This window comes from Squalius cephalus (genome assembly GCF_949319135.1).
Source record: "Squalius cephalus genome assembly, chromosome: 25".
Taxonomy (NCBI): Eukaryota; Metazoa; Chordata; class Actinopteri; order Cypriniformes; family Leuciscidae; genus Squalius; species Squalius cephalus.
The window spans coordinates 436,545-460,544 of NC_137146.1; the positions used below are offsets into that span (position 1 = coordinate 436,545).

The 24,000-nt window shown below is 39.8% G+C and overlaps 1 protein-coding gene across 1 annotated transcript in view; it reads right to left on the reverse strand.

Annotated features, from left to right (window-relative positions):
* Nucleotides 1–24,000, reverse strand: part of LOC307153699 (receptor-type tyrosine-protein phosphatase mu-like) — a 187,369-nt gene that overhangs the window by 41,529 nt on the left and 121,840 nt on the right. The window contains exons 11-14 of the mRNA XM_079863325.1: nucleotides 13,480–13,631; nucleotides 10,766–10,840; nucleotides 7,861–7,887; nucleotides 3,370–3,563 (exon numbers count right to left, since the gene is read on the reverse strand). Of these exons, the coding sequence (XP_079719451.1) occupies nucleotides 3,370–3,563; nucleotides 7,861–7,887; nucleotides 10,766–10,840; nucleotides 13,480–13,631 (448 nt within the window). The remainder of the gene's footprint in view (nucleotides 1–3,369; nucleotides 3,564–7,860; nucleotides 7,888–10,765; nucleotides 10,841–13,479; nucleotides 13,632–24,000) is intronic.

The following is a 24,000-nucleotide window of genomic DNA, read 5'->3' on the forward strand; positions in this document are numbered from 1 at the left end:
CGAGACCGGAGAGAGTGATGATTCTCAGACTGTGCGTGATGGAAAAATAATCTTTTGAAATATAGAAATGTGGTGCTGAATAAATAAGCTTCATGGGTCGAGATGGTGCAATGGCTGATGGGAAGCTCCAGGCTGTTTCTGTCCCTCGAGGACACTCGCTGTGATTGGCTGAGCCTCGAAACCACAGCCAATCAGACGCTGGCCTGGAACCATGAGCTCAAACTCACAATTCTGAGAATCAGATCTGGATCTAACTCTATAACGCGAACCTCTCCGGATCCTCCGGTGGCGCCGAGGATAAAGGAGAAGGTGAAGTCAAATATAATAAACCGTCGCGCCGAAACTGATGCTGATTAACACTCGCTCGCCGAAAGATGTCAAAACAAGCATGAATAAAACAAGCATCAAGCCAGATTTAATAATGCATGTTGTTCTGGGATGCTTGGACTGAATAAATAAGCTTTCCATTGATGTGTGGTTTGTTAGGCTAGGACAATATTTGGCCGAGATCTGGACTCTGAGGGAAAAACATATAAATATTGAGAAAATAAAGTTGTGCATTTATGTTGGCGATTGTGTGCATTCACTCACAAAAATAATTTTTTGATATATTTACGGTAGGAAATTTACTAAATATCTTCATGGAACATGATCTTTACTTAATATCCTAATGATTTTTGGCATAAAAGAAAAATCTATAATTTTGACCCGGCGATTGCCACAGATAAACCCGTGCGACTCGTGACTGGGTTTATGATCCAGGGTCACATCTTATTCTTTCATGGTCTGGAAATGAATTATGACACCGCTTCTGTAGAGCTCCTTCGAAGCCGTTTCATTATTGATGAACTTTGTAACACTGACACTGTTATTGATCTTATTAATCTGTCATTTTATAACTCAATGAATTCTGCAACACTGTTATTTTCCGAGCAAGTAGATCTGTAGAAATAAAGCTGACTTCCCTTGTTGCTCTTTAAAGAAATAGTTCAAATTATGTATTGGCTTCATTCAAACTTCTTACAGTCAAAATAAGATTTATTAAAAGATCCTTCTCTCCGTGTAACTCTGCAACAATATTTCCTCATGTGTTTTCATAGTTTTAAACTTTGCATTGCGTTTGAAAAAGATTCAAGTGTTTTGCACGACTCTATATTCCCCTATTGTTATTGTTATTTCAATAAAATAAAAATAACAAACAGCTGCTCAGCTAGGATTGGTCAATGAGGGTTTTAAGGCGGGGCTTAGCGAAGGGCCAGTTACAGGAGCTTTAAGGACAAATCTTTCATATCAGCAACTCAAACATCTTACATATATCCAAAAAACTGCTTACCTCGTTTATCTTTTCCAAAGTTAATGTAAGGAATAACAAGAAGCATGTGTCGGAGGGAAAGATAAGGGAATATTTTAGTGCTGGTCATCTCATTCACTGTGCGACTGTCATTCAACATGGAGGGTGAAAACACAGTTAAGACAAGATGGAGTGTGTGCTGAACTCAACATCTACCTCAACTCTAAAACACTCTTTATCCATAATGAACGAGCCCTCGGGGCGGCTCCCAACCAGCGCTCCGGCCTGAAATATTTACTTCAGTGAGATGTGGAGGATCAAGCTGTGAGTGAGAGGATGGCACACACACACACACACACATACAGAGCCGTGGATCAGCGTGTGTGTGTGTGTGGCCGGGACAGAACCAACACTGGAGCGGGCCGGAGATGACATGAGATCACGGAACATCTCTTCCTCACGATCTTCTCACTCGTTCTCCAACACAAACATCTAAACATTCTTAAATCAAGATTCATTTACTGCAGAAACAAAATACTGAAGATATTAAGTCTGGTTTACTAAAAAAATGATCAAAATGAAGTGAGTTTGTGCTTAAAACAAGAGCAAATGTCCCTTTGAATAAAGTTGATTGTTCTGACTCCACTGACAGCTCTTCTTTTAGCACAAACTCACTTTATTTTGATACATTTTTCATTAAACAAGACTTAATATCTTCAGTAATGTTGCTTCTTCTCCAGTAAATGAATCTTGATTTGAGAATGTTTGTGCTGGAGAACGAGACAGAAACACTGAGGAAGAACATACATTTTTGCAGTGAAAATTAAAAGAATAGTTGAATCATTTACTCATTCTCATGTCGTTTCAAACCTGTATTACTTTATTCCCCATTAAACAAAACATGAAAATCAAGCTAAAATAAAAAAGGACCAAAAAAAAAAAGTGCCATAAAATCCACTTTTGCTTTATGCAAAACAGAAGCTTGGACATTCTGCTAAACATCTCCTTTTGCTTCACAGAAGAAATAAAGTCAGGTTTGGAATGACATTGATTAAAGTGCCCTATCATGCTGTTTTAAAGGCTTTCTGAGTCTCCTACAACAGTTTTACAAAAAACACTTTAATCTTCAGCGTCAGCTCTTTCCTCTGTGTCTGAAACGCTTCAGTCTCTCTAAGCTCCGCCTCTCTGAGAGCTGCTCTGCTGTGATTGGTCAGAAAGCAAACGCTCATTATCATATCTGAATCTCAGCTCTTGATCACAGTGATGCGAACAGTAACGATGGCGTGGGTTTCACCGTATCGATCTCAGAAAACAGCGTCTTCTCCACATGAACAACACGAACCAAACTCTCCAGTCTCAGATACACTACAGTGTTTGAGGGCGGAGCTAAGAGACGCTGCTCAGCCAATCAGGACCACAGGCGGGCATTATGCTAATTAGTTACTCTGTTACATTGTAACAGGAAGTGAGACTGAATTACTGACGACTCGTTTCAGTTCAGAATCACTTCTTTCTTTTAGCAAACAATAACTTTATTGATCTGCCCTTTGAGCTTTAAAACTTTGCAGACTTTTTACACTCGAAAATGCATAATAGGGGCACTTTAAATGTGACTAAATGATTTTTCAGGATGAATTATTCATAAATGCATGCAGTGATGCACAAACGTGACAAAACAAATGATAGTAAGAGTACACTGCAAAACATGCTTTTCTTACTGAGTATTTTTGACTTGTTTCCAGTCCAAATATCAAAGGAATCTTAAATCATGAAGCATTTACTAGAAAAGTAAAATGACATAAGAAATTCTATCTTTCTGATAAAAATAAATAAAATCAAGTCTTAATTCTTATAGAAAACAAGATTATTTGTCTTACCCCATTGGCACATATGATCATCATATGGTCAAAAACACACATTTTTATGTATTTATGAGGAAACAAGACAGAATTTCTGATGTCACTTTACTCATCTAGTAAATGCATCTCGATTTAAGAATTTTTAGATATTTGGACTGGAAACCAGACAGAAACACTGCGTAAGAAAAGCATGTTTGGCATGTCCACCTGCAGAATCACCTCGTACTCCTCCTTGAAGCCGTAGCCCTCGGCGCACTTCATCTGTGTGATGTGTTGCAGGAGATCGGCCACTCGGATCGCCGGGTGAAGCTGTCCGGTCTGGTACGGGACGTCCAGCGCCTCACGCTTCTTATAGGAGTGTGTGTGTGACTGAACCAGGCTGCTGGTCTCGCTGGTCATCGTCTGGCTCTCGTCTAAACCAAAGCCACAGAAGCGGTCAGCAAACAGGGATAAACGAAGGGTTTACGGCTGCTAAACGACGACTACATGAAGAGATGAGCACAACAACAACAACAACAACACAACTCTAATCCGACATGTGCATAAACAGAACGCGCACCTCAAAGTACACATCAAAACAAAGCCGTCTGTTCTCATAAACTAGCTTGCTAGAGATCGCACGAATGGTGGAATGGTGTCCGAATGAAGGGTTACGGTGATGTGTGGATGTGGAACCTTCACAACAGGGTCGGGAACCAGAACCAAAACCAGAACCAGAACCAAAAGCAAAAGAAGCACATGTGCACTGCAAAACACACTTTCTTACTTAGTGTTTTTGTCGTTTCCAGTACAAATATGTAAAATTCAAGATGTATTTACTAGATGAGTAAAGTGACATAAGATATTATGTCTTGTTTTATGGGGGGGGGGGAATCAAAATGAAGTGAGTTTTGCTTAAACAAGCTAAATGATCTGCCAATGGGGTCAGAAAAAGTGATTTTAATTCAATCAGAAACAGGATTAATTTGCTCACCCCACTGGCAGATCATTTAGCTCGTTTTAAGCAAAACTTCATTTTGATTTTTTCCCCCAGAAAACGAGATATAATATCTTAAAGCATTTTCCTCATCTAGTAAACGCATCTTGATTTTTAGATATCTGAACTGGAAACAAGACAAAAATAGTAAGTAAGAAGAGCATGTTTTGCAGTGTGAGGATGGAGGTGAGTGGAGGGTGTTTCACACACGGTGTGTGTATGAGGAGGCCATGCTAGCTAATGTCTGCACAGGTGGACGGGGAGGGCGTGCGACACCAGGCCATGCCAGAGAGAGAGAGAGAGACAGAGAGAGACAGAGAGAGAGAGAAAGAGAGAGAGAGACACGGTTTGAGGGGGAGCGGATCCCACTGACAGTAAACCCCCAAAAAACACAGGGCCGATTGGCAACTTACCATTAATGGGCACTTTTTAAGAGGATACATAACAGGTTAAATGTGAAGAAAGAAAACAGGAAGAGAGAGGAAAAAGGGTGTAAGCAACAAGATAGTTTGAAGCAAGAGCAGCTACACATGAAGACTATCTGAGGTTCTGACTGATCTCTCATCAACTAACGGACGTCTGAAGCGTCTGAATGACAGAATGAGACGAGGCCGAACCGGAAGTAGAAATCCCATTCTAGACCTTCGCTGCCGAACGACTGTGGAGAAAACTATGGAGAACGAGACGAGGTTACGCGACGCCATGAACTGCATTTCTGGATTCTGTTTCCATTTGGGAAATCGAATCAACACTGATATTCTTTCAATGATGTGATCTTGTCGAGTCAGAAGTGTTTTGTTGACCACTTTGCATTAAATGCCATTGTTTTTCAGTGTTGAAGCAACAACTGACATTATTTCAACCATATTTTAATGTTACTTCACGAGTAAATCTGAGTCAAGGTTGAATCAGTGTTGAACTTTGGATCAGTTTAGCAGATCGAATGCATGTTGAATCTACAGCTGAATCAGTTTTGAATTTTGCAAATTGAATCAATGTTTTATTTTTCATACAGATCTTGCTATAATTCAAACCTTTTTCTAACATTAAAACAACTGACATTATTTTTAAAGCACATTTCAATATTTATTCACAGGTGAATTAGGGTTAAAACTGGTTTCAATTCTGCAAATCGAATGAACGCTGATATTGCAACATTGTTTCAACGTCCTACTTTCTGTAGAGATTTCGACATTGATTTCTAAGTACGTTGTTAATCTAGCGCTAACGCTGAAACATCAACTGACATTATTTCATGCGTGAATCAACGCTTGAATCCGTATTGAATTTTGCGTAATGGAATCAACTTCTTGTACAGATGTTGCAATAATTTAAAGGATTTTGTTAATCTTTTTATCACCATTTAACACTAACGTTTTTCTAACATTAAAACAACTGACATTTTTAAAACACATTTCAATATTTATTCACGGGTGAAACTACATCATGAATCACGGTTGAAATCAGGGTTAAAAATGGTTTAAATTTTGCAACATTGTTTCAACATTTTAATTTTCTTACAGATCTTGCTATAATTTAAAGGATTTTGTTAATCTTTTTCCAACCATTTAACACTAACGTTTTTCGAACATTAAATAAAATTACATTTTTAAAACACATTTCAATATTTATTCACGGGTGAATCGACATCATGAATCACGGTTGAATCAGGGTTAAAAATTGGTTTCAATTTTGCAACATTGTTTCAACATTTTACTTTTCGTACAGATCTTGCTATAATTTAAAGCATTTTGTTAACCTTTTCACAACCTTTTAGCGCTAACATTTTTCTAACATTAAAACCACTGACATTTTAAAAGCACATGTTTATTCACGGTTGAATCAGGGTTAAAAATGGTTTCAATTTCCAACTGTTTACAACCATTTAGCACTGAACGTTTTCTACGGCTGGCATTATTTTGATCACTTTCAGCACTGAGTGTCGGTTGAGTGCCGGCGGGGATGAGATCTGCCTAAATAAGTGCGCTTAAAAAATAAATCATATTGTAATTAACGTAATTCAGAAAAAACTGAAAGACTGGCGTATAGCTAAATAGCTTCCTAGCTACAAAAAGTCGAAAGTTAAAGTCAGTTAAAGCGATAGTTCACTCCAAAATGGTCATCATGTGTTCAAAAACCAGACTTTCTTTCTTCGATGCAACACTAAAGAAGTTAATGGGGTCCAAATTTATTCGGTTCCCAATGTTCTTCAAAATATCTTTTGTGTTCCACGAGGGAGAGTAAATTATAACAGAATGATAATTTTTGGCGAACCGTCCCTTTAAGACAAAAACCCCAGTGCTTTATGGGACGGCTAGTTAATTAATTCCCTCGTTAGTACGCAGTCTTGTGTCTTTAATTGAATGAATGGGAAATACACTTCCTGAACGCAAGTCCTCATCTAATATAGTCTAATGCAGCTGTTCCGAAATGATAGTAAAACTGTGTTCTTTTGTAAAAACGTTATAATGGGAAAGTGTGTTTTAAATGCTATCATCAGCATAACGAACTGAAGAATGGAAATGATTGGTTTATTCTATCGTGCCACACTGCCACTCCCCCCTCATCCGGTCCACATCATCTGTCCATGCACATGAGAGGTCATAGACAGACGTGACGTCACACGCACGACACCGAATGCGGATGGGATGGGGTGAAGCCTCGGCTCGGAGGAATAACCTCAGATCTCACACACAAGAGAAAAGCAGGCAGGAATGAATGTGAGAAGCGTCAGATCTACCTCCTGTCTGTCTCTCAACAACACACACAAACACTGAACACACCAGCGTCTTCCTTAAGGCCTCGGTCTCGCTTTCCAGCACAAACATCTAAAACATTCTTAAATCAAGATACATTTACTGGAGAAACAAGTCTTGTGTCAAAATGAAGTGAGTTTGTGTTTAAAGGGGTCATATAATGGTACATGCACTTTTACAAGTTGATTGTACTGAAGTGTGTGTTGGCAGTGCCTGTGCACAACCATCATAAAACGATAAAAATCCATCCAGTGTTTTTTTTTAAATCTCCATATATGTTTTCCCCGTCTCAAATCAAGCCGTTCGACCTTGTGATGTCACACGGTCTGACGCTCCTCCCACGATTGTTGATTGACAGCAGCGTTTCAACACAGACCCGCCCTCGTGAGCGAGCTGTCAATCATAGTCCGCCATTGTTGATACGCTGGAGCTCTGTGTATGAGCAGAATGTCGTCTAAGCGAGTGTGGTGTTCTTGGGTGTAATGAGGAACACAGCATCATGTTGATGCTCCTGAAGCCGAACCGCTGAAGACGCAGTGGCTGAGTTTGTTTTCGAAGGGAATATTCCCCACGATCAACGTCAAGCTTTCATGTTCGTGCGAATCATCTCTCACACACCAGACTGCTTTACACACGAGGGTCAGTAAAGCTGGATTTGCTGAGAAGCTGCTCCTGAAAAAAGGATCGGTACCAACTATTCGTGTTCCTGCTGCACCTCCAGAAGAAGAAGTGAGTGTAACGTTTTATTAACCTTTATATTAATCTTTATATTAATCTTTGCAAATCGCTGCACGCTTCATCTGCCAATGGGGTCACTGAGAAAAGAATCATCTTCAGTCACTGTGTTTCTCCAGTAAATGTCTCCTGATTTGGGAATGTTTAGATGTTTGCTCTGGAAAGCGAGACAGAGACACTGAGGAAGACGCTGGTGTTGTTCTCATCATCATCACGTGTGGAACAGAGAGAGAGGGTTCTCACCTAAGATGGCGGTCGGCACAAACGGGTCTGTTCACCGGCACAGAGACGAGTTCACAGAGAAGAGAGAGGAGATCAGCGAGAGTTAGTTCTGCGTTAGTGAAGGTTAAACAGGAGACTAGTGCAAACACACACATATTATACATCATACACACACTCATCCAGATCCAGGACACAGTTAGTTCAACTCATTACATGTTAATAGTTCGCTTCCTTGCTCATAATGTTTACACTACCATTCAAAAGTTTGGGGTCGGTATAAAAAATACTGTAAAAATGTTAAATATTATTGCAATGTAAATCATCTGTTTTCTATGTGAATATACAGTAAAGTGTAATTTATTCCTGTGATCAAAGCTGAATGTTCAGCATCATTACTCCAGTCTTCAGTGTCACATGATCCTTCAGGAATCACTCTAATATGAGGATCTGATGACCAAGAAACATCTATGATTATCATCAGTGTTGAAAACAGTTGAGCTGCAGAACATTACTCGTCTTTTATAATGTAGCATTTAGTAACATATTAAATGTTCTACTGTTCTCACTGTAATCAATTTAATGCATGACCCCAGACTTTTCAAGGTTCAAGGGTCATTCTATACTAATTTCTACATGAAGGAATGAAACTAAAGTACTAAAGTCCCGGTCAAAACACGAGATAAAGACATTAACCAATAAAAACATTAGAAACTAGGGTGTGTGTCTAAAGCCAATAAATAGCATAATAGCAATACAATAAAATAAAAACTAGGATAGACCATGCAAGAATAAAAACAGTGCAATAATTAGTAATAAATAAGGACATAAATTGTCAATAAATTGTATCATTGCACATAAAATGTCTAAATAATACTTTTATAAAGAACTTTTGAATGGTATATGTGCTGAAAGTGATCCGTATGCTTTGTGTTATTCAGATGAGCTCAAAGCCAGAAGAACACACACGCGAACACACACGCGAACACACACAAGAACACACACGCGAACACACACACAAACACACACGCGAACACACACACACAAGAACACACACGCGAACACACACACACAAGAACACACACACGAACACAAACACACACACAAACACACACACAAACACACACGCGAACACACACAAGAACACACACGCGAACACACACACAAACACACACGCGAACACACACACACAAGAACACACACGCGAACACACACACACAAGAACACACACACGAACACAAACACACACACAAACACACACACAAACACACACGCGAACACACACAAGAACACACACACAAACACACACGCGAACACACACAAGAACACACACGCGAACACACACACAAACACACACGCGAACACACACACAAACACACACAAGAACACACACACGAACACACACACAAACACACACACAAACACACACAAGAACACACACGCGAACACACACACAAACACACACGCGAACACACACACAAACACACACAACACACACACGAACACACACACAAACACACACCCGAACACACACAAGAACACACACGCGAACACACACACACAAGAACACACACACGAACACAAACACACACACAAACACACACACAAACACACACGCGAACACACACAAGAACACACACACGAACACACACACAAACACACACGCGAACACACACACAAACACACACAAGAACACACACACGAACACACACACAAACACACACACAAACACACACGCGAACACACACACAAGAACACACACACGAACACACACAAGAACACACACACAAACACACACACAAACACACACGCGAACACACACGCGAACACACACGCACGAACACACACACGCGCGAACACACGCGCGAACAAACACCCGAACACACACACGAACACAAACACACACACAAACACACACACAAACACACACGCGAACACACACAAGAACACACACACGAACACACACACAAACACACACGCGAACACACACACAAACACACACAAGAACACACACACGAACACACACACAAACACACACGCGAACACACACACAAACACACACAAGAACACACACACGAACACACACACAAACACACACACAAACACACACGCGAACACACACACAAGAACACACACACGAACACACACAAGAACACACACACAAACACGCACACAAACACACACGCGAACACACACGCACGAACACACACACGCGCAAACACACGCGCGAACACACACACGAACACACACACGAACACACACAAGAACACACACACGAACACACACACGAACACAAACACACACACAAACACACACGCAAACACACACGCAAACACACACGCAAACACACACGCAAACACACACGCGAACACACACGCGAACACACACACAAACACACACAAGAACACACACACGAACACACACAAGAACACACACACAAACACACACACAAACACACACGCGAACACACACGCGAACACACACGCGCGAACACACACACGAACACACACACGAACACACACAAGAACACACACACGAACACACACACGAACACAAACACACACACAAACACACACGCAAACACACACGCAAACACACACGCAAACACACACGCGAACACACACGCGAACACACACACGAACACACACAAGAACACACACACGAACACACACAAGAACACACACACAAACACACACACAAACACACACGCGAACACACACACAAACACACACAAGAACACACACACAAACACACACACAAACACACACACACACACACACACACACACACACACACACACACACACACACACACACACACACACACGAACACACACGTGAACACACACACACACGAACACACACACACGCTGATGTCATGGGTGTGTACAGCGCAGTTGAGCAGACGTGAGCAGTCTCACACTCTTTACCTGGATAGTAGGCGTTGGGCACGGACGTGCTGAGTGTGTTAGTCTTCACGGTGAACGAGGACGGCGACGACACCGCTTTACAGAGAACAAGCAGCAAGAGGACATCAGCAGAGAAAGAGGATATTTGAGTTCACTGACACACACATTATTATACACACTCAAACCAAACATCACTCAGACACCAGAGATCATCTCTGATATGTTCCACTGGTGTGATCAGGACACTATAGTTCAGTAATGTGAGTGAGAAGAGCAAAATACAGTAAACTGTGACATATTATACCCAGTATATTTGGTAAAATTTATAAAAGTTTGGGACCAAAAAAATGATTGGGACACTTTGAGCTGATCATGTTCTGCTGAAGTGTGTTGTCTTTAATTGCTAATGCTCTTTTCACACACAGACTGAACACAATGAAGCATTGCTTGGTGATTGGTTGAGCTAAACTGGTATTATCTAATTGTGTAGTTAAATTTAACAGCTGACAGATATTCAACATAACTCATGTGTGAGACAGTCTAACAGAAGGACGGAGTGAGGAATGTTGAAGGCGTCTGAGTAGATGTTGGTTTGACTGTAGATCAAACATGTCACTGTACATTTACTAAAATGATCTGTGGTTATTTTGAACTTAAAGACAGCGTGTGTAAATGCAGTATCACGGATACACAACCCTGTTCTGATCCACACACACACTTGTGTTCACCGCTCACGTTCACTCTGGCAGTGTGTGTGAATGATAAGCGTTTCTCTCGGTGTGTGTGTGACGAGTGTGTGACAGCAGTGACCCGTCTGTCACTCACACACCGCAGGATAAGGTCAGGCACGAGCATAAGAGCCGTGTTGATTTATTTATCCCTGTGTGTGGCCACTTCACACACACACACACACACACACACACACACACACGCCAGTCACGCTGAGGGACGCTCCTGCAATATTTAATAATGCTGTCATGTGATCAGAGAGCTGTCGGTTCACTGGATGCTTCACTTATGGCCATGATCGTCCAGCATTACGGCTGTTTCATCAGTGAATCTCAATCAATCATAATATTGACTCGTTTAGAGCCTCGAGATTTCGGCCGTGTGGGAGAAAATGGATTGATTGTATTAAGTAATTTATGATTAATATATATAATAATAATAATATATAAAAATAAATAAATTGATTAGACATAATTTTTGGAATATGATGAATATGATTTGTTGTGGTAAAAACCACAACAAAGTCCTCGTGTGTTTGCGCACACTTGGCGAATAAAGCTCATTCTGATTCTGATTTTTTACGAATTAAAATTGAATGACAAATGGAGTCTAGAAAATATAAAACAACAAAAATGGTTGAAAAGTCAAACAGATTTAATTGATGTTAGTTTAGTCCTGAACCGGATAGTTGACCGACGCTAGAGTTGGTGGGACGAGAGAAGGGCTCTGATTGGTTGAGTTCAGCAGGCGGGCGGGGCAGACGAAGAGAGAAGACCTCTGATTGGCTGAGTTCAGCAGGTGGGCGGGGCAGACGTGAGATCAGAGCTCTGATTGGCTGAGTTCAGCAGGCGGGCGGGGCAGACGAAGAGAGAAGGGCTCTGATTGGTTGAGTTTAGCAGGTGGGCGGGGCAGACGTGAGATCAGAGCTCTGATTGGCTGAGTTCAGCAGGCGGGCGGGGCAGACGTGAGATCAGAGCTCTGATTGGCTGAGTTCAGCAGGTGGGCGGGGCAGACGTGAGATCAGAGCTCTGATTGGCTGAGTTCAGCAGGCGGGCGGGGCAGACGTGAGATCAGAGCTCTGATTGGCTGAGTTCAGCAGGTGGGCGGGGCAGACGTGAGATCAGAGCTCTGATTGGCTGAGTTAAGCAGATGGGCGGGGCAGACGTGAGATCAGAGCTCTGATTGGCTGAGTTCAGCAGGTGGGCGGGGCAGACGTGAGATCAGAGCTCTGATTGGCTGAGTTCAGCAGGCGGGTGGGGCAGATGTGAGATCAGAGCTCTGATTGGCTGAGTTCAGCAGGTGGGCGGGGCAGACGTGTGATCAGAGCTCTGATTGGCTGAGTTCAGCAGGTGGGCGGGGCAGACGTGAGATCAGAGCTCTGATTGGCTGAGTTTAGCAGGTGGGCGGGGCAGACGTGTGATCAGAGCTCTGATTGGCTGAGTTTAGCAGGTGGGCGGGGCAGACGTGTGATCAGAGCTCTGATTGGCTGAGTTTAGCAGGTGGGCGGGGCAGACGTGTGATCAGAGCTCTGATTGGCTGAGTTTAGCAGGTGGGCGGGGCAGACGTGTGATCAGAGCTCTGACTGGCTGAGTTTAGCAGGTGGGCGGGGCAGACGTGTGATCAGAGCTCTGATTGGCTGAGTTTAGCAGGTGGGCGGGGCAGACGTGTGATCAGAGCTCTGATTGGCTGAGTTTAGCAGGTAGGCGGGGCAGACATGAGATCAGAAAGATTACAAGCGTCAAACACAGTCATTCAGCAGATAAACACACGCTCTCATTCTAAAACCTCATTCATGTTTACGTTTAGTTTCATTCAGACTTTGACATCAGGGATCTTAAGCATCATGTTTTCTCACATTTGACTTGAATGTGAATGAGATTTTCAGTGAAAAATGACTCAGTCTGACCTCATATAATCACTAATTTTAAATAATCACTAGGTTTGAATAAATGATGGCAGAATGATTATTTTGGGAGCAGCAGCAGATCTGTGATCATGTGACTCACGTCTGGCGTTGAGGTTGTGTGTGTCCATGAAGGAGATGGCCTCATCACAGCTGGTTCCCTGCTCCGCGTAACTCTTGTCCATGGAGTTCACCATCACCGTCATCTCCTGCCTCGTGTTGCTCAGCGTCTCCTTGCGCTTCTTCGCCAGTTTCCTTCATCACAACACACAACAGCAATTACATTCAAGTTCAAAAAACTGCTTTATTGGCATGACTGTAAATAATACAATATTGCCAAAGCTTGGAATACATAGAATAATAAATAAAAAACATCAAAATAATAAAATATTATAACATAACTTAAATTTAAATAAACAGTATAACAAATTAGAGATCCCAGTCTCAGTCTTTCTCTGGTGCTCTTCGCGTGGCGGACAAACATGACAGATTTATTTATTTGTTTTCAATGAAATGATTGTACTATATTTTAGTTTTTTTATTTAATATTTTGTATTTTTAGGAGATTTTATGGTACTACATTATATTTACGCTGTATTTATAATCCATATATTCACTTTTTGAGCATAGACCTGGAAATTTTATTTCCAACTTAAACAAAGTTAAACAAAGATCCCATTAAACAAACGCACGGCTCCCAGTTAGACAGTATGGCCCTTAAACACTTGTCTCGTTCCCACTAATACACACTCCTGAGAGCTCTTGTCACAGGGAACTGGAACTGACTGTCTCTTCCCCACGACACACACACAGGCACACACACACACACACACACCCCGTCTCTGGGAGCGTTTGCCTCGGGCGCCGGCACTTCTGGGACAGACCTGAGCTCAAACACACTCTCTCTCTTCAGCTCAAGCACACACACACACACACACACACACACACACACACACACACACACACACACACACACACACACACACACACACACACACACACACACACACACACACACACACACACTTCAGCATTAATTAAGGGAGTCTGCAGGCTGGATGTGGCGTGTTTGGTGATGATGACACTAAGTCATGGGAGGCTGATGCAACTTTAGTTTGTTTTTGATACATAGAGCTCAAAATATATATATGCAATCTCATCATTACCATATGGCACAAGCTGATTGGCCTCTGCTGATATTGCAGCCAATGAGATTGCTTGCTCAACATTTAAATATTTAAATGGTCCTGCAGAGTTCCTCTGAACCCCTCCACCTCCCCAGCTCCACTTGCCTAGATCCGCCAAGACCAAATACTAATCAACATTGCTATTTTCAATAATATATACAGTATATATATATTAGGGCTGTCAAAAGATTAATCGCATCCAAAATAAAAGTTTGTTTTTAATAATATATGTGTGTGTACTGTGTATAATTAAATTTGTATATATAAATACACACACATGCATGTATATATTTAAGAAAAATGTGTTATTTATATATAATTTTTTTTATATTTATATATAATATAAACTATATAAATATATATACAGTATATGTATGCAAATATTTCTTAAATATTTACATGTATGTGTGTGTATTTATATATACAAAATAATTATACACAGTACACACACATATATATTATGTAAACACAAACTTTTATTTTGGATGCGCTTAATCGCGATTAATCTTTTGACAGCCCTTATATATATATATACACTGAATTTTATATAATATATATAATATGAGCTGCGTGTTCTCGCTCTCCTCTCTCTCTGACAGCTAGTTGACACAAACCCGCGTCCCTTTACTCGCTCGTTTCATTTGCTCCGGATGAATATTGTTGGTGTTACATGTCATGTCAGTTTCCCAAATGTCAGTTTGGGATTGTGCATATTGAGCATAATTTTTCTCATTCCTGCAGATTTTGACAAGCATAAAGCATAAAGACAATTATATTAGCTATATAAAACAGTATAATGGCTCTGTGCGTCAGGTCTTAAAGTGACAGCAGCCTAATATATATATATATATATACAGTATATATATAATATTAAAAATATCTATATGGCAGTTTTTCCCTATGTATCCATGTCAAAATTGTGGCCAGTGAAAACCACTAGCTGAGTTTCACTGGCCATCTATAGCAATTGCAAAAAAAAAATGCAATTTGTATGTATTTATATATATATACATATACAAATTGCAATTTTTTTTTACATTAAAAACTGAATAATATACAGGGAAATGAAGAAGGCTGGAGAGTGCCATATTTCCGGCTCTGGCAGACGACACATTGGCACGCACTACACCAGCCCATAATCAACACCTGGCCGAGCGAGCGCTAAACCCACAGCCTGACGAATGCGTTTAATAGGAACTTTAATACGCCATCTGCACACGGCAGTGAGCGCCTGAACCTCTCCGAGTGCTTCAGCGTCTGATGGCCGAGCGCGGGCTCTCAGGGGTCTGCCGGAGGGGACCGCAGCTTTAATGGAGACCGGATGGATCCGGCCCAGCATTAAGTGGTCTAAAACAGAGCGCCGGACCTGCAGCCGCACATTAAACATAAATAAATGAAAGTGAAGCCATTTCTCTGCCTCTCCTGCGTCACCCGTTTATCAGCAGAAGGTCACGGCCATCTGAGCTCTTTACAAATGGAAAAAAGATGGATGCTCGCCATCAGTCCGGAGGGGATTTTGAGTGAACGCACGCACACACACACACACACACACACACACACACACACACGGCCCTCACGCTCCATCTTACATATAACGGCTGATCACTACTCAAACACACCACATGCACAACTATAACAGGAGCGATACACTCACGTACTTCAAGTAAAAATCATGTTCATTTTCTCCATAGAGGAAAATATTTTTTATTTAAAAATATTATTTTTATATAAATATTTTATGTATAAATAACACATTTGTCTTAAATATATACATGCATGTGTGTATACAAAATAATTGTACACAGTACACACACACATATTTTGTAAACACAAACTTGTATTTTGGATGTGATTAATCGTTGCCCAGCTCTAATTTTCTTCTGATAAAGAATAAATCTATATTTACACCTGAACATCCCCTTTCCTGGAGAACTGATCAACATGAGCTGCTGTGCGAGTGTTTCCCCCTGATGATGATGATGATGATGATGATGATGCAACGATCCCAGCAGAATCTGTGTGTCCTGCTATATTTCCCAGTGTCCCGTTACATCAGCTCACGGATGCTGAGCTCTCCAGAACCGCAGCTCTGCTCCGGGAATACACTGAGATCCGGCCGTAATGATGTGAAGCACAGCTCAATCTCAGCCAGCTTCAGGTTCACAGCGATGCTGATTAAATGCAGCTGCCGCAATAAAGTCATTGTGAAATGTGCTATTCTATTTAATTAAACCAAAGGTTTCTGTTTACACCGTGTTTTTATAGCGTTGAGCGTTGTAACCAATCAAAGTTAAGCACATGAACACAAGCACCAATCAGAGGCGTTCAAAATATATCACTGCGTCAAAGAAACGTCCTAACCTGAACGAGTACTCGAAACATTTGAATGATTGAGTCAATGACACTTGTTTAGTTCCCGAATGAATCGGTCCTAATGAGTTGAAAGATTCAATGACTCACTTGATTAGTTTCGGAATGAATCAGTGTTTTTAAATGAATTAGTTGAATGAATGATTCTATGACTCACTCACTTGATTAGTTTCGGAATGAATCAGTGTTTTTAAATGAATTGGTTGAATGAATGATTCAAAGACTCACTCACTCGATTAGTTTCGGAATGAATCAGTGTTTTTAAATGAATTAGTTGAATGAATGATTCAATGACTCACTCACTTGATTAGTTTCGGAATGAATCAGTGTTTTTAAATGAATTGGTTGAATGAATGATTCAAAGACTCACTCACTCGATTAGTTTCGGAATGAATCAGTGTTTTTAAATGAATTAGTTGAATGAACAATTCAATGACTCACTCACTCGATTAGTTTCTAAATGAATCAGTGTTTTTAAATGAATTGGTCGAATGAACGATTCAATGACTCACTCACTCGATTAGTTTCGGAATGAATCAGTGTTTTTAAATGAATTAGTTGAAAGAATGATTCAATGACTCACTCACTCGATTAGTTTCTAAATGAATCAGTGTTTTTAAATGAATTGGTCGAATGAACGATTCAATGACTCACTCACTCGATTAGTTTCGGAATGAATCAGTGTTTTTAAATGAATTGGTCGAATGAACGATTCAATGACTCACTCACTCGATTAGTTTCGGAATGAATCAGTGTTTTTAAATGAATTGGTCGAATGAACGATTCAATGACTCACTCACTCGATTAGTTTCGGAATGAATCAGTGTTTTTAAATGAATTGGTCGAATGAACGATTCAATGACTCACTCACTCGATTAGTTTCGGAATGAATCAGTGTTTTTAAATGAATTGGTCGAATGAACGATTCAATGACTCACTCACTTGATTAGTTTCGGAATGAATCAGTGTTTTTAAATGAATTGGTCGAATGAACGATTCAATGACTCACTCACTCGATTAGTTTCGGAATGAATCAGTGTTTTTAAATGAATTGGTCGAATGAACGATTCAATGACTCACTCACTCGATTAGTTTCGGAATGAATCAGTGCTTTTAAATGAATTGGTTGAATGAATGATTCAAAGACTCACTCACTCGATTAGTTTCGGAATGAATCAGTGTTTTTAAATGAATTGGTTGAATGAATGATTCAATGACTCACTCGATTAGTTTCTAAATGAATCAGTGTTTTTAAATGAATTGGTCGAATGAACGATTCAATGACTCACTCACTCGATTAGTTTCGGAATGAATCAGTGCTTTTAAATGAATTGGTTGAATGAATGATTCAAAGACTCACTCACTCGATTAGTTTCGGAATGAATCAGTGCTTTTAAATGAATTGGTTGAATGAATGATTCAAAGACTCACTCACTTCATTTGTTTCAGAATGAATCAGTGTTTTTAAATGAATTGGTTGAATGAATGATTCAAAGACTCACTCACTCGATTAGTTTCTAAATGAATCAGTGTTTTTAAATGAATTAGTTGAATGAATGATTCAATGACTCACTCACTCGATTAATTTCTAAATGAATCAGTGTTTTTAAATGAATTGGTCGAATGAACGATTCAATGACTCACTCACTCGATTAGTTTCGGAATGAATCAGTGCTTTTAAATGAATTGGTTGAATGAATGATTCAAAGACTCACTCACTCGATTAGTTTCGGAATGAATCAGTGTTTTTAAATGAATTGGTTGAATGAATGATTCAATGACTCACTCGATTAGTTTCTAAATGAATCAGTGTTTTTAAATGAATTGGTCGAATGAACGATTCAATGACTCACTCACTCGATTAGTTTCGGAATGAATCAGTGCTTTTAAATGAATTGGTTGAATGAATGATTCAAAGACTCACTCACTCGATTAGTTTCGGAATGAATCAGTGCTTTTAAATGAATTGGTTGAATGAATGATTCAAAGACTCACTCACTTCATTTGTTTCAGAATGAATCAGTGTTTTTAAATGAATTGGTTGAATGAATGATTCAAAGACTCACTCACTCGATTAGTTTCTAAATGAATCAGTGTTTTTAAATGAATTAGTTGAATGAATGATTCAATGACTCACTCACTCGATTAATTTCTAAATGAATCAGTGTTTTTAAATGAATTGGTCGAATGAACGATTCAATAACTCACTCACTCGATTAGTTTCGGAATGAATCAGTGCTTTTAAATGAATTGGTTGAATGAATGATTCAAAGACTCACTCACTCGATTAGTTTCTAAATGAATCAGTGTTTTTAAATGAATTAGTTGAATGAACGATTCAATGACTCACTCACTCGATTAATTTCTAAATGAATCAGTGTTTTTAAATGAATTGGTCGAATGAACGATTCAATGACTCACTCACTCGATTAGTTTCGGAATGAATCAGTGCTTTTAAATGAATTGGTTGAATGAATGATTCAAAGACTCACTCACTCGATTAGTTTCGGAATGAATCAGTGTTTTTAAATGAATTGGTTGAATGAATGATTCAATGACTCACTCGATTAGTTTCTAAATGAATCAGTGTTTTTAAATGAATTGGTCGAATGAACGATTCAATGACTCACTCACTCGATTAGTTTCGGAATGAATCAGTGCTTTTAAATGAATTGGTTGAATGAATGATTCAAAGACTCACTCACTCGATTAGTTTCGGAATGAATCAGTGCTTTTAAATGAATTGGTTGAATGAATGATTCAAAGACTCACTCACTTCATTTGTTTCAGAATGAATCAGTGTTTTTAAATGAATTGGTTGAATGAATGATTCAAAGACTCACTCACTCGATTAGTTTCTAAATGAATCAGTGTTTTTAAATGAATTAGTTGAATGAATGATTCAATGACTCACTCACTCGATTAATTTCTAAATGAATCAGTGTTTTTAAATGAATTGGTCGAATGAACGATTCAATAACTCACTCACTCGATTAGTTTCGGAATGAATCAGTGCTTTTAAATGAATTGGTTGAATGAATGATTCAAAGACTCACTCACTCGATTAGTTTCTAAATGAATCAGTGTTTTTAAATGAATTAGTTGAATGAACGATTCAATGACTCACTCACTCGATTAATTTCTAAATGAATCAGTGTTTTTAAATGAATTGGTCGAATGAACGATTCAATAACTCACTCACTCGATTAGTTTCGGAATGAATCAGTGCTTTTAAATGAATTGGTTGAATGAATGATTCAAAGACTCACTCACTCGATTAGTTTCTAAATGAATCAGTGTTTTTAAATGAATTGGTCGAATGAACGATTCAAAGACTCACTCACTCGATTAGTTTCGGAATGAATCAGTGTTTTTAAATGAATTGGTCGAATGAACGATTCAAAGACTCACTCACTCGATTAGTTTCGGAATGAATCAGTGTTTTTAAATGAATTGGTCGGATGAATGATTCAGTGACTCACTCATAAATACAGTCATGATTCATCACCAAGGAACTGACTCCTGCATATATTATATATAGTTTATGTGTGTGACAATAATATATAATATAATACACTCTTGAAGTCTCTAGCACTGATGGTCTATGAAGAATTTGTAACATCTATGGGATTTTTCCACTGTTCTTTATAGTGGAAAAATGTCCTTTTCATTATTAAAATGTTCCTCACACCAAGAAAGAATGGTTCTGTAAATCACTGAGAGGCTCTTTGAGGAACCAAAGATGAGTCACTGGGAAAACCCTCTTTAAAAGCTTTATTTCTAATCTATGCATATATATTCATGATTTAACGATACAGATTTATGCTGTATAAATCTTGAAATGTTCCTGCAAATGAACTTGGTACAAAAACACAAACGAAGCCGTTTATTTTCCTCCGCACGCATGCTAATGAGGCATATGCCCGTTCCTTCATATTCCAACTGTATGCTAATTTATTTTCCCAATTATTCAGATCTGATTTACTACAATAGGCTTTGTGAGTTAATAACACTTCAAAGTGCAGAGATCTGGAGACTAAATCTCCGGTGTGGCGCCGAGCAAACAGCGGCTTCAGATTTACAGCGTCTTGTCATCATCTAAATTGGCGCACGCTTCAGACGCCGGTCTCGGCAAAGATTTGTCTTGGAGCTGACATTCTCACGCTACACTTAAAAACAAATTAGAGTCTCTACAGAAAGCCCTGGAACATGACAGAAGCTCAGCAATTACGAGCCGCTCGTTCTGTCGGATCCAGTGTGTTCAGAGACGCTAATGACTCGAGAACACACACACACACTCGGGTTAAAGATGAACGCTCACACTCCCTGAAGATGATGATGATGATGAAGAGCGGAGGTAAACAGGGTTAAAACTACTGTATTCGTGTTTCACTCCATCAGCACAATCATGTAAAGTCAATCAAAACAGACAATTCTTGTTTTTTTTGTAATATTGGAGCGTTTATTCTAAATGATATCCTGGTAATCTTGAATCAGAATAACTTCACCTCTTCTCTGACGATGAGGGCGGGGCTATAACCTGTCACTCACAGGAGATCAGCCAATGGCAAACCACAACCATCCAATCAATTCCCCACGGACACAATCAAGCCCCGCCCACATTTGTTCTTGTTCCTGAAGCGTTTAATTGTAGGAGAAAACTGGATCATTTTTATAGTTTAAAATCTTAATCTTGTCGACGTCACTGTACGCTTTCTTACACCAATAGCACATCAATGACTCATAATTATCTCATAATTATTCATGAGACTGTGTGTCCTTATCCAATGAGAGGACGCTTCTCTTAATTATTCATAATGCCACGTGTTCATATATATATATTCAATGCACAAATGCAAACAGCTGTGCAGTTATTTGCACATTAAATTATAGCTGTCATAGGATACATTTGTGTAATTACGGTGATCTTACAAAACCAGGCATAAAACTTGATGATTTCATTGCATGTAATGATGAACTGCAGCATGTTCTTCTGGGGGGAAATCTGTGATGCTTTTAACTCAATGAGCGCGAATGAAAAGCAGCAGCTGACCTTTGACCCCATGCTAATACGCTAACACGCTAACAAAGCTCCCCGTCGCGGATCCATCTTGTTTATTCAGTGCCGTTCCATATGGTGTTCCGCTCAACATCTCTGCCCAACGGGACGCTAATCACTTCACCGGCTCCTTCTAATCGTCTGCCACACCAGTCAAACTTAATGGATGTTGTCATCTAAAGTGTGGGTTTAAACGGCCTATTGAGAGCGCGTCTGTTAACCCTCGCAGTGAAAACTAGTCCCACACACTCATCATCAATATTTACATCACATTACAAACCGCAATACTAGGATTTGTGGTGCAGAATTGAAAAACCAAAGAGGAAATACGTCCCCCTGTGGTGTAAATCCAGCGTTTAATGTTGTTTATGTGTCTATGTGGTGTTTTTAATGTGCTTTAAGACAAACCATGTGTAAGTTCATAAGTCGACAGCATTGCTGAGTATTTCCTCCTTAAAACTGCAGTGAACCAAAGACAGTCTCAAAAACACGCTTTGAAATCGCTGGTGTTTCTGACGTCACAAACTACCTTGTAACCAATCAGATCAACGTGTGATCGTCAACCAGTGGATCTCTGAGCTGAGTGAGTGAGTGGAGGCGGGGCTCATTTGCATATTCATAGAACCGCGCATACTAAATGAGGCGAGGGTGTCGAGTTACAGTCAAGATATTTTAAGGCATGAAGAGTTTTTTTTAAAGGAAAAAAATTTAAATATGTAATTTTGGTGATCAAAGATGAGTTTCAAGAGATACAATTATTGACTACAGGGGGACTTTAACGATGTGTCCACATTCTGACACACTGAAGCGTAATATTTAGTGTTAGAGGTTTGATCGCATAACTATCAACACTAGTGATGCGTGAGTTAAACACTACTAATAAATCACAGAGATTATGATATATAGTATTCATTACTTCAATTAGCTCATTGTTTCTGCCTTAAATTATTACATTGTTTAAATGCATTTTTTTGCATACATTATTGAATTGTTTGAACTGTGATTTTGCATATGTACATTTCTGAAATGCATAACTTAGTTTCCTCTGATAACAGATCAGGACTCATGCATTGTCTTGTAAAGCTGCTTTGACATGATGTGTATTGTGAAAAGCGCTATACAAATAAATCTTTATTGAATTGAATATATAGTTTGGAGGCTGTTCGAGGTGTCAGATAATCTGTTTATGATGCAAACGCTGCTATTTTTGCTGCTGACAGACTCATCACTCACGGGTTTCCTCCTAGCTCATGTCATCCAGTATTTGGTGGGATTGTGTCTATATTTTGTCAGATACTTGTCTACAACTGTTCTGGGCCTCAGAGTGGTTTGTCTCCATCATATTTTCCATTACAAAGGAAAGGAGTCAGGACACATCATGGTTATTTCATGGGCGTCTCGGCGCTGAAGCCTGACAGATTCCTCCTCATCCGACATGTTCAGACTGTCTCTGTCGTTTATGCATCTGGGACTGAGAGAGATTGAACCGCTTCTCAAACACCGGCAACAGCCTATTTCCTTGCAAATATCAGTCTCACAGTAAAACTAAGAGTGAACCGAGAGTAAATGGGAAATAAATGTGGAATTTTGTTACCGAGGGCATTCAATACATGACAAAAAAAGGAGCCAGAACCCAAAAGCATGCAGGAAAAGCAAGGAAATGTATATACAATTAATAATCAAAATGAAAAAAGCTGCTTGAATGTTGATTATTCTCCTCATATTCTCCATTGTTGCGGCTCCTCTCTTCCCAGTCTGTCAGTAACGCTCTGTTTACTTCCTGTCTCTATGAAGCCCCTCCTCCTGAAAAGCACACTGTGCTCTGATTGGTCGGCTGGAGCAGTGTGTTGTGATTGGTCGAGCGCTTCGAGTGTGTTTGGGAAATGTCCCGCCCCTTTCCATAACCGCCAGTTTAACACACTACTGACTAACTCAACCAGGCCCCGCCCCTTTATTCTGCGCATGAATTATTATAATGAGGAATATTGTGACGTGTTCGTTCCCGGAA